At 67.0% G+C, this 11,697-nt stretch overlaps 1 protein-coding gene across 5 annotated transcripts; it reads right to left on the bottom strand.

The window, feature by feature from the left end:
* Positions 1-3,211: 3,211 nt before the first annotated feature.
* On the bottom strand, positions 3,212-10,255 carry AP3S2 (adaptor related protein complex 3 subunit sigma 2). Of its 5 annotated transcripts, none has more exons than XM_074155852.1 (7): positions 10,098-10,255; positions 9,604-9,695; positions 9,357-9,468; positions 8,074-8,145; positions 4,600-4,689; positions 3,945-4,069; positions 3,212-3,622 (listed from the first exon to the last, which is right to left on the bottom strand). In XM_074155852.1, exons 1-7 carry the CDS (start codon positions 10,164-10,166, stop codon positions 3,568-3,570), a joined length of 615 nt encoding a protein of 204 aa, XP_074011953.1. In that variant the 5' UTR covers positions 10,167-10,255; the 3' UTR covers positions 3,212-3,567. The 5 variants fall into 5 exon arrangements, with proteins under 5 accessions (XP_074011953.1, XP_074011952.1, XP_074011954.1 ...); XM_074155851.1 differs by having other exon boundaries at positions 3,218-3,622; positions 4,600-4,707; positions 10,098-10,166; XM_074155853.1 differs by lacking the exon at positions 3,212-3,622 and having other exon boundaries at positions 3,941-4,069; positions 4,585-4,707; positions 10,098-10,166.
* Positions 10,256-11,697: the final 1,442 nt, after the last annotated feature.

Below are 11,697 nucleotides of genomic sequence, written 5' to 3'. Positions count from 1 at the left end.
CCGTGGAGCCCTGGCAGGCGGCACACACGTGTGTCCCATGCACACAGGGCACGCATGTTGGGCGTGGGACACAGCTTCCTGGAGGCTCTGGCCCCACGCGCCCCATAACCTCACATGCACACACATCCCACAGCCCCATAACCTCTGCACCCCATGGACCGACCCCCCCAAGAACCTCCCCAACATGTATGTTCTCTATAACCCCCCCTGCACACGAACATCACGGCTCCGTGCCGGCCCCTTCGTGCACGCACACGGCCCCTTCCCCCACTTGGCCCAAGCTCCCAGGGTGGGGACCCCCGGTTAGGGGTCTGTCCCCCCCCACACCCCTCCGGCCAGCGGCATTGCCCCCAACTCACCTTCCCGCGCTCAGCCGCGGGGAGCGAGGGGCCACGGGGGGGGGGGGGGGTCCCGAGGGGGGTCCCGCCCGCCCCGTCCCATCGAGGCACCCAGGACTGCGCCCTCCCTGCGCGCTCCCTGCGCCCGGTGCGGGGCTCTCCGCTCCGCCAGCTCAGCGCCGGCGGGAGGGAACTTTCCTCCTAAAGCTCCGAGGGAAGTAACCCGAACCTCCTCGCCCCCTTAACTCCTGGGCTGCTGGCCGGGCCGGGGGGCACGGCCCGGGCCGGGGGGGGGGGGGGAGCCGGAGCAACGGAGGGGGCAGAGCCCAGCCCGGGCTCCCGCGCACCCGGCACAGGAGCAGGGCGAGGAGTCCCTGCTGGGAGAAGGCACCTCCAGCCCTGGGCAGAGCAGGACCCCCCTGGAGCTGTGGGACCCCCCCGGGGCTGTGGGACACACCCCCCCCCGAGGCTGTGGGACCCCCTACTGCCCCGGCTGGGAGGCGTTGGTCGGGGATGTGCGCTGGAGGCTGCCTGCACCCCGCACACAGCCTGGGGACCGCAGTGCCCCGCTGCTGAGGACAAACCGCCCCCCCGCCCCCCCCCCCCGCTCGGCCCCTACACCCCAGAGCCCTCCCCGGGGTCCTGCTGGGGGTCCTCTCCCTCACACCAGCCTCGGCCAGCATGCTCAGCCTGGGGGGTGGCAGGAGAGGGGACAAACCATCGCCCAGCAGCATCCAAGCCAGGCTGTGCCACCTCCCACAGCACCCAGAAATGCTGGGAATAGTGTCCCTGCTCAGGGGGTGCCCCTCGCCCAGCCCCTCCGGCCCAGCCCCCTGTGCCCCAGCCCCACCTGGCACCCCCTGCCCGGGCAGCAGCGGGTTTGGAGATATCCTGGTCCTTGTCACAACCTGCGGGGCCGTGGCCGGAGCACAGACGGGTTTTGGGGTGCAGCACCTTGAGACGGCCGGGCTCCAGGGTCCCCCCTGCTCAGGGAGTGACCCAGCAGGGTCTGGGCGCGGGGCCAGGACCGGGCTCACCCAGAGCTTGGCAGGGCGAGGGTAAACATTTGTCTATGGTACCGCAGGTACCTGGAGGGGCTGGGGCCATGCCAGGCTCCATCGCCTGCTCCCCCCCGTCCGGCTGCCGGGGAGGGGGGCCTGGAGCCGGGGGACACGCTCCGGCAAGCACCCCTGGCTGACCTCAGCACAGTCCAGCACCCCTCAGTGCCACAGCAGAGCCTGGCCAGGGATGGGAGCTGGTAGCCAGGAATCAGGAGCTGGGAGCCAGCCCCAAGCCCCAGCCACATCTTCCACCTCCAGACCATGCCAGCAGCTCGAACATGAGAGCACTGAGCCCCCCCGTTCCTGCACATCCTGCACCCCCGCAGCTCACCTCAGGGTGCAGGAGGGGTCTGATGGCCTGGCCACTGCCCCTTGGGGCGCACAGGGTCATTGCCAGTGCGGGGTGGCTCATAGCCCTGCCCTGGGCAGGAATGCGCTGCCCAGCAGCAGCCAGGGCTCACCTTCCTCCCTCCTCCCCACTTGGGGCTCCCGTCCCTGGGCAGGACCCCGGGGTCACCGGGCAGCCGAGGAGGCAGGGCTTGCAGGGCCACCACTGCCCAGGCCAGCGTGGGGCTGCTCCCCATGGCCACAGGGGTGAGGGCTGCAGCCCCCCTGGGTGGGGAAATGGGGGTCCAGGGTTGAACCACCCCATGGCCTCTGCCCTGGGCTGCGGGGAAGCGAGGGGCTGGGAGCAGCGGGACTCACCCTGCCCCAGCCTGGTCCTGGGTCCTCGGCTCTGGGGGGACGCAGGAAGGGGAAAGCGAGGCCAGAGCCGTTACCGGTGGCGGCCGAGCACAAACATCTTCTCTCCGCAGAGGAAGCACGTGTGGCCGGGCACATCCCGCACCGGAGACCCCCGTGCCACAGGGCTGGGCACGGGCACGGGCACGGCCTGTCACAGCCAGGGCCACCTGCCCCAGCCCGACGCCTCCAGCACCCCTGCAGCGGGACGAGGGCTCTGTGCCCCAGGGTTTTCCCTCCGACTGCCCCCGTGCCTGTCGGACCCCATGTGCCAGCCCCGGGACACAGCACCGCTCACCTGGTCCCTCCACCACGCTGCTCCGGCAGCTGACAGCAGGAGGAGGAGGAGGAGGAGAGGAGGGGGGCTGGCGGAGAAGAGGAAGAAGGAGGTTGCCCAGCTCCTTGACCTCCACGGCCGTTGGTGGTGGCTCATGGCCAGCTGGGGAAGGGTTAAGCCACAGGGAGGGGAGACGGCAGGAAAATTCCTTCCAGGCAGAGTCACGGTTCCCCTGCCAGGGGAAGTGGAGGCAGAGCCCGCGGGAGCACAGCTGGACCGGCCTCCGGAGGGGAAGCAGAGGAAGGGGCCCCCGAGCCAGCCCCCCGGCTGGTGGCCAGATGGAGCCCTGAGGAGCCCCCTCTGCTCAGGGACCCCCCTGTGTGGCCTGTCCCCTGCAGCCACACTCAGTCCATGGACCCCCAGGACCAGCCCCACTCCCCCATGCCTCAGGGGGGGGACACTAGCCCCAGCCCCACAGCCCCCACATGTCCCACTGAGCCCTACGGGGCTCATAGTTGCCCCAAGAGTGGACCAGGGATGGTCTACCCCAGGATGCCTCCCAGGGCACAGCCAGGGACCCTGCCCCACAGCCCACCCTGCAGCAACCCCAGCCCTCCCCCAGGGGTGTCCAGGGCACCATCTTTCCCCCTGAGCACCTGCCTGCCCAACAGTCGAGAGCCCCCCAGGGCTGCAGCCGCCCCACAGGTGCTGCATAGAGGTCCCTGGCCCCCACAGCCCCCTCCCGGAGCACCCCCGGGGCCGGGCCAGCAGCCCCCACGGCAGACACAGACACGGCAGGTTCACAGGGTGGTTTATTGGGACACAGGGACATGCTCCAGGAGGTCCCAGCCCTGCTGCTCCCCTGCCCCACAGCCCAGGCAGGGCAGGAGGTGGCCCCCCCCTCACCACCGGCACCCCCCGGCCCAGCAGGTTGCCCCCACGCCAGCCCCAGCTCCAGACCTGGCAGACCCTCCTACGCTCAACCCCGACCAGGCTGGTCCCAGGCCCATCCCAGGGGGCCAGACCCAGCGATGGGGAGCAGGGCGGGCACAGGGATGCGGGGCAGGGGACAGTCCATCCTGGGGAGGAGGTGACAACCTGTGGCTCCTGCGCGAGCCATCAGCTACAAGTGCGTTTTTACAACGGGGAATCACGAGAAGCTCTGGGAGAGGCAGGAACTGGCTCTTCCCCAGCCAGGAGAGAGGCTGCGCGTCCACGGGGAGGGAGGAGGGAGGGGAAAAAAGGCCACCCGTGTTGTTGGAAGCCCAGAGAGCAGAGCCGAGCCCAGGTCCAAGGTGACAAACAGACGGGGGGCACCCCATCAGCTCCCACTGAGCCCCTCACTGCTCCCCAGCCTCTGCCAGCCCTGAACCCTGGCACCGCACCGAGCACTCCGGGTGCCACAGGGGCAGAGACCCCCAAGGGGCAGAGCCCCAGGAGGGACAGGGGGAGCCCAGCTCTGCTCCCCATCCAGCCCAGGCCCCAGCCCGCACCCCCGGGCAGCCCCCCCAGCCACGGGACGCTCACATGAACTGCGAGAGGTTGGGCACTTTGATGTTGATGTCTCCGATGTTGATGTTGCGAGGGATCTCCGGCAGGTTGATGTTCTTCACGGCCGAGACGGCGCGGGAAGGAGCGGCCGAAAGGCCTCCCTGTCGACGGGAGGGACCAGTGACCACCAGCCCCTGGCCCCTGTAGCCCCCCTGCGAGGGGGTCCGGGCTGTTTCCGGCTCAGCCCTGCGCTTTGCAGCAGGAACATCCCCGAACTGAGCCCTGCTCTGTGCCGCCCTGCCTCCCCCGAGCCCCTGGGCCTGGCCATGTCCACCCCCAAGGCAAGAGCAGCCCCCCACAACCACCCCCTTCCCTGCCACGGCCCCAGCCCTGTGAGCAGCGTGGGATGGGGAGCGGCAGCACGGTGCTTCCCTGCAACCGGAACAACGCTGCGGCTTCACAGCGACGGGGAAAACAGGGGCAATAAACTTTTCACTGCCTCGGAGCATTAACCTGGACAGGCACAGCTGTTCCCACGCTCGGGCTGCTCCCCGCGCTCCCAAAGAGGGGGAAGCAGCGCTGGGGAGGGACACCCCCAGCCCTCTCCCCCAGGACACTGGGGATGCTGGGGACAACCCACACGCGGCAGCTCCAGACCCCCATGGGGCAGAGCCGCGGTGTCACCACCCACCTCTGCCTTCTCCAGCTTGCTCTGGGCCTCCACCTGTGCCACGATCTCGTTCATGTTGGTCTCCAGCACCATGCCGCCGATCACCACCTCCTGCAAGATGTGGTGGACCTGCCAGGGAAGGGAGGGAAGGCTCTGAACCCAGCACAGGGACCGGCAGCGGCCACAGTGCCTGCAGGCTGGTGTGGAAGCCCCCTGGGGGCTGGCATTTCCACCCAGAGATGCAAATCCAGCCCCAAATCCAGTCCCACGACCCCGGCAGCCGGGCATGGTCCTCGGCACAGAGCAGTTGGGAAGCCCCATGCACTGTGGTGCCTCTGCTCTGGAGGACACCTACCATGGGGGCCGGAGCAAACGTCACCCACGGGGCCACCAGGCACAGGGCAGCCCCCAGCCAGGCCAGGTCCTGCTGGCACACCCTGCCTACCCCATCTCCAACACCTCCACTGAGGTTTGACCACCCTGGGCCGGGGACAGGCAGGAACCCTGCCTAGAAAGCTGCTGTCCTTCAAGGGCAGCAGGGACACCAGGGCCTCCCGCAGCCACCGGGCAGGACTTCTTCCCAAAACCACTTTCTTCCACCCAGGAATCCAGGCCAGAGCCCAGGTTCTTTGCTATCCCTTAGGAAAAGTGGGGACTGTGACACAGAAGAAGCACAAAACCGCTGGGAGAGTCTGTTCCCCTGCCCGGGGTCCGCCCGGGATGAAGCGGAGCGGCCTCAAGGAGCTGCTGCTCCTGCCAGGGCCGGGCAGGACCGGCTCTTCCCCGCAGCCACCGCAGGGGACAGGGCCAGCGGGGTCACTGCCACCCACCTTGGGCTCCTCGCCCCGCGCGCCCTGCTGAGCCAGCACCTCCTCGGCACAGATAATGAATTTATGGGTCCCTGGTTACTTCCGCGAAAAGGGCTATTACTGGAAGTTGGTGAAGGGATTATCTCGGTTTATGGTTTCAGGAGGGCAGGTTGCCCCGTGTGGCAAGTAGGGCCGGGGCGACGCATGTCAGAGAAGCTGCTGGAAGGTGGAAACTCAGCTCAGCCCAAAGGTGCCAGAGTGATGCCCTGCGGGGCCCGTCCTGCTCCCACAGCACCGGGAGCTGCACGGTGTGGGGGGACCAGCAGCGCACGGGGGGAGCCACGGGTGACACAGCACCCCCCCTGGACGCACAGCAAGCCCCCAGAATCCCCCCAGTTCAGCCCAGGGTCCCCCCAGCTAAGCCCAGCCCTGGCAAACCCCACGCCGGGGGGTGCTACAGCCCCCCACAACCCCAGAGCATCTCGGGCTGCAGGAAACGCTGCTCCTTCCAGACCTGGCCTCGGCCCAAGCTGGACGGAACCCAACAGGGCAGAAATCCCAGGCTTTTGTTTTCCAGCCCGAAACACAGCACTTCCCGAACAAAAGCCTGTCCTCTGCAGGACCTCGCAGCTGCGGGGCCAAAATCACGTTCTCCTCCAAGGTACGAGGCAGAAGCAGGGGCTGGGCCTGCTCCGAGCCCCCCCATGGCGCCGCGGCTGCAGCCTCCCCTCGGGAAAGAGGGGTCCCTGCAGCTCCGAGGCTGCTGCTTCCAAAGCGACAGCCGGAAAGCACTGGTGCCCGAGAACCAGCGACCCAACCGCCCCCTCCAGCCGCCAGAGCAGGGACCCGGAACCCCCAGCAGCTCTGGTTTTGGGGACCCCGTGCCGCAGAGAGGGGTGTAAGGGTGACCTCAAAGCAACAACAGCAAACCACAGGACGCAGACCAGGCTGTGCCAGATCCCAGCCAGACCCCGCGGGGTGGGGGGATGTTCCCAGCCAATGTCTCTGCTGCACAAATCGGCGCTTCCCCACCGACACCAGCCTCATTTCTCCTGCTCCCGGGGGGGATTTGGGAGCTCTGCGATCCACCTGCAAGTGGGGAAAGCACCGAGCCCCGTGCCACTTGTGACAAACCGATGTCCCCGAAGCAGGGTGGGCTCTGTGGGAGCATTGCAGCTGCAGAAGCCCCTGCCTGGGGGCTGGCAGGACACTCCTGCGTGCTCCCAGCACCCCTTACACCTCCCAGCTGTCACCAAGCTCCTGGAAGCACCAACACGTGCCAGAAATAAATAAATGCCAAATATAGAAAGAGAGATAAGAGGAGAAAATAATAGTGGCCAAGGACTGAAGTCACAGCTGGGAAGCAGCGGGAGCAGAGGATGGGAAGTAAACAAGCCCTGGGGTGACCGAGCCTGGCCCCCCCCCAATCAGGAACCCTCCCATCTCCTTCCAACCCCCTGCTTAGCAGGAGAGATGGGAGGAAGGGAAATCCGTGCTGCTGCTGGCAAAACAGGCATCAGCGGGGTAATCTCTCCTGCCCGAGTCATGGTGACTCCAGGAGATCAGTAACCGAGAGCGCATCCTCCGCCAGATGTGGCCAGAGGTGAGCTGGGCGGCTGCCAGCCGCAGGTACGCTCCCCCCGCACGCTTCCTCCTTCCTCCCCTTGTGCTGCTTCGATAAGAAGGCTTTTGCTGACAGGATAATCAACCCCGTAACATTTCCAAAAGTTTACATTCGGGCAAGTTATGAAATGCAAGCTGCCAGCACGCTCAGCTGATCCCCATCGCCTTCTGAGATGTCCTCCCCACCTTCCCCTGCCAGAGGTCAGGAGCTGGAATCGCCAACAGAAAGGGAACGTTTTACAGCCCTGTTCATTTCCCCCCCCCTTGCCCCCCTTCTCATTTTGTTGGCATGTTTTGTCTTCAACAAAGCAAGTAAACCCTTATCAACAGCAACACAAGTCCAGCACACGTCAGCGAAGTCTCTCTCCCTATCTCCAGCCCCATCTCTGAGATGATCAAAGGGGACAGGTTTCCGCCCAGAAACTCTCTCCAGCTAGGGAGGAAGCATTAAAGGCTCTGCCTCAAACAAAAGTTTACCAAACACTTTGTATTCCCAACACTCCCATTCTTCCTTCCCTTTGTTTTTTTGTTTCTTTTTTTCCCCTCTGCAGCTCCAGAAAAATGTTAATGGGGGTCCCTGGGTCCCACGGCACAAGGGGGAAGAGGCGAAACGCCCCCGCACGGGGCCAGACCCTGCCCGGCTCCACCAGACGACCAAGAGCAGAGCCGGCACAGATCCTTGTCACCAGAGCCCATGGGTACCTGGCGTCGGTGACAGTCACCAGGACAGCCCCCCCAGGGTGAGCAGAGACAGCAGCCCCCCAGCGATGCAACGGGGCGAGCGCTGGGAGCTGAGAGCCAGCGCAGCCGAGGGCTCAGGAATAGCCCAGCGACTTGGATCTCTTGGGAGGACACAACGTGAGAGGCTCAAGAAGCCCCCACACTGAGGACTCCCCCAGCCAGGATTCCAATCTCTCCCCAAAAAGTGACCCCTTAGGCACCACCGGCCTCTCCTGGAAAGCTCCAGAGCTCGAGGCCAGGCGGCTCCTGTCCCCAAGGAGAGCAGGGCTCCGGGAGGAAGGACAGCGGTGGCCCACGGGAGCACACAGAGCCTACAACCCACCTTGTCCATGTGGAAGATGAGGTCCAGCTCACAGACATTCTCAAAGCACTTGTCCAGCGTCTCCACGAACACCTGGGGAGGCAGGAAGGGCAGGTCAGCACAGAGGGGGCAGCAGGATGCTACCCACGGGCAGCCCCACAGCCCCGGCCACAAACCCCGAGAGCCGCCGCTGCGTCCCAGGCTGGCACCGGCGTGGGGACAGACCCCTCTGAACAGCCCCGTCTCCCCTCCATGGCAGGAGAGAGCCCGTTCCCAGCCCAGCAAAGCTCAAGGGACTCGGCACAGGGTCAAGGTCACTGAAATGGGGGACTCGGCCGTTCTGGGGTGAATCCCAGGTGTCGATGCCCTGGTCCACCACACTGCTGGCTGTCACCGTGTCTGGGCAGGGCTGGAGCCCCCCAACAGCCTGAGAGGGCGCAAGTGATGAAGGTGGGTGACCTGAGGAGGAGGGGTGGCCCCTGTGCCGACACTCCTGGCTGCCGTGAGCCACAGCTGGCAAAGGTCCCTTGGCAAGTCCACGGCCTTTGAACAGCAGTTTTAAAAATGCACTTGTAGTTTTGGGCCCCTCACGACAGGAAAGACCTTGAGGGGCTGGAGCGGGTCCAGAGAAGGGCAACGGAGCTGGTGAGGGGTCTGGAGCACAAGTCTTGTGAGGAGCGGCTGAGGGAGCTGGGGGTGTTCAGCCTGGAGAAAAGGAGGCTGAGGGGAGACCTTCTCGCTCTCTCCAACTCCCTGAAAGGAGGGGGTAGCCAGGGGGGATCGGTCTCTTCTCCCAAGGAACAGGCCTTGGGACAAGAGGAAATGGCCTCAAGTTGCACCAGGGGAGGTTTAGGATGGAGATTGGGAAAAATTCCTACACCAATAGGGTTGTGAAGCCTTGGCAGAGGCTGCCCAGGGCAGTGGTGGAGTCACCATCCCTGGAGGGGTTTAAAAGCCGGGCAGACGTGGTGCTGAGGGACACGGGTCAGTGGTGGGTTTGGCAGTGGTGGGTTGATGGTTGGACTCCATGATCTTAAAGGTCTGTTCCAGCCTAAACAATTCTGTGTTTCTATTTCTTTTAAAGAAATTCATTCAGATTGACCTCCCCCGGCACTCCCCGGAGGAGGAGCCCTGTATGCCTGATGCCACGGCAGCCCCCCAGCAGCTCCCACCACCCCCAGAAGGGTGGGCACAGTGGGTGCCACACACGCGAAGGGCACCGGGATGGCGTGGGGAGTGTGTCTCGGGGGGAGGCACCCGCCGGCCACCCCTGGGCCAGCGATCCTGGCCACAGAGAGACCGACCTGGATGAGGTCCAGGATGCCCAGCTCGCTCTCCGAGGAGTCCACGCAGAAGACGAAGTACAGCGTGGCGTAGTGCCGGTAGATCAGCTTGTAGTCTGAGCCGCCGAACAGGCTGCAGAGACACGGGGAGGCGGTGAAGGGCTTGTGGGGACACACACACACACACCCCACAGGCTGCCCCGGGGGTGCCCTGGCTGCAGGGGACACCCCGCATGGCCCCCCGGTCTCCGGAGGGGCAGCGGGTTACCTGCCGCACTCCAGGAAATTGCAGATGTGGTCGTCCCGCTTCAGCACCAGGTGGAAGGTCTCCCGGATGATCTGCTGCTGGACCTCCTCTGCCTGCGGGGGGGGCGGGGCCAGCACCCATGGGTGCCAGGCCAGCAGGACCCGTGGCCCCCGCTACCCCCAGGATGCCGTGAACCGGCAGCTCCGGGTGACGGCAGCTCCCAGCTCCTCGCCGGCCCTGGCACCGCGGACACAGCCATGGGGGCATCCCGAGGGACCGACACCCCCTGAACACAGGGACCCCCGACACCCCTGACCCCACACCATGCTCAGGGACCCGCTGCCACCGGCCCCACTGGCAGCTTGGTCCCTGTTCTCGTCCCCATCCCGGTCCCTGTCCTCACCCCCATCCCCACCCCGGTCCCGGTTCCCATCCCTGTCCCCACCCCGGTCCCGGTTCCCATCCCCATCCCTGTCCCCGTCCCCATCCCGGTCCCGGTCCCCCCGTCCCCGCACCAGGTGCTGGTAGAAGCGGACGAGCCGCGGCTTCCCGTGGTTGTTGAACACCAAGATGGCGTTGATCATCCCGGCGGCTGGAGGGGCCGGGCCGGGCCGGACCGGGAGCAGCACCGGGGCCGCCGCGGCCGTAGCCTCCCCGCAGGAAACCCCTCGCCCGCCCCGGAAGCGGCAGCGGCGGCAGCGGGGGGGCGGCGCTCCGGCCCGGGCCCCGGTGGGCTGAGCCCGGGCGGCCCCGCGGGGACCCTGCGCCCCCGGAGCGGCCGGTGACCGGCCTTAGCGACCGGCCCGGGGCTCGGGGACCGGGCTTAGGGGGGGCGCTCAGAGCCCCCTCTCCGGCGGGAACCAGGCGGGGGCGCAGCCGCTCTTCCGCTGCCAAGGCCGGGGGCTCACCGGGACCGGGCTACTGGGGGGCTGCTCCGGCCCCCGCTCCGGGACAGCGGCAGCCACCGGGAGCGGGGGAGGGGGGGGCAGCCGTTCCTCGCGGGCTGCGAAGGGGCAGGGCACGGGCGGGTCTGGAGCCGGGCTGACCCCGACCCGGACCCTGCCGCTGCCCCGGGAAGGCGCTGCCGGGGCCCGCTCCGGTACCGGTACCGCCACCGGCCCCGCCGCCCGCGCCGCCAGGGGGCGCACCAGCCCCGGAGCGACGGCGGCCGCGCGCTGCTAGGCCGCGGCGGCAGACCACGCCCTCTCTTAAAGGGCCAGCGTCCCGGCCTGCGCGGGGAGGTTCGTGGGCGGGGTCAGAGGGCAGCGGGGGGGTCAGAGGTTACCGGCGGGGTCAGAGGTCAGCGGCGGGACCGGCCCGCGGGTTCTACCGGCCTCTGCCAGCGGCACTGCCCCACTGCCGCCACACTGCCTCTGCCCCACTGCCTCCTGCCCCACTGCCTCTGCCCCACTGCCTCCTGCCCCACTGCCCCTCTGCCTGCTCCCTGCTGCCTCCTGCCCCACTGCCTCTGCCCCACTGCCCCTCTGCCTGCTCCCTGCTGCCTCCTGCCCCACTGCCCCCCTGCCTGCTCCCTGCTGCCTCCTGCCCCACTGCCCTCCTGCCTGCTCCCTGCTGCCTCCTGCCCCACTGCCTCTGCCCCACTGCCCTCCTGCCTGCTCCCTGCTGCCCTGCTGCCTCCTGCCCCCCTTCCCCGCTGCCTCTGCCCCCCTGCCCCACTGCCTGCAGTAGGAGCGCAGGGCGCCTGGTCCCAGGTCCCTGTAAAGGAGCGGCACAAGCAGGTGGGGAAGGACCCAAAGCCCGCGGGGTGAGTGAGCCGGGAGACGGGAAGGGTTCCGTGAGCTGTGCGGGAGCAGGGGAAGGAAGGGGGAGAGAGGGGAAAATAAAGATCCATGACTTGATGGGGAAAGGGAGTCAAATAATCCAGGACGCAGAGACACCCCCTTTGCTCCATCCCTCACAGAAAGGGTTGTTTGGGAGCAGGGATGAACCGGCAGGAACAGCGGGAGGAGGAGAGCCGGGGGAAGGACACCGGGGGGCAGCGGGGCTGGGGAAGGGGGACCCTCAGCAGCCGTTCTTAGCAGATGGAGGGGGATCCCCCCCCAGGTGAGGACCTCATCAGCAGACTAACGAACCTGCCCCACACGGGAACACGGG

Source organism: Numenius arquata, chromosome 11, assembly GCF_964106895.1.
Source record: "Numenius arquata chromosome 11, bNumArq3.hap1.1, whole genome shotgun sequence".
In the NCBI taxonomy this organism is placed as follows: Eukaryota; Metazoa; Chordata; class Aves; order Charadriiformes; family Scolopacidae; genus Numenius; species Numenius arquata.
The sequence above is the reverse complement of the archived record's forward strand: the minus strand, read 5'-3'. Positions and strand labels throughout refer to the sequence as shown.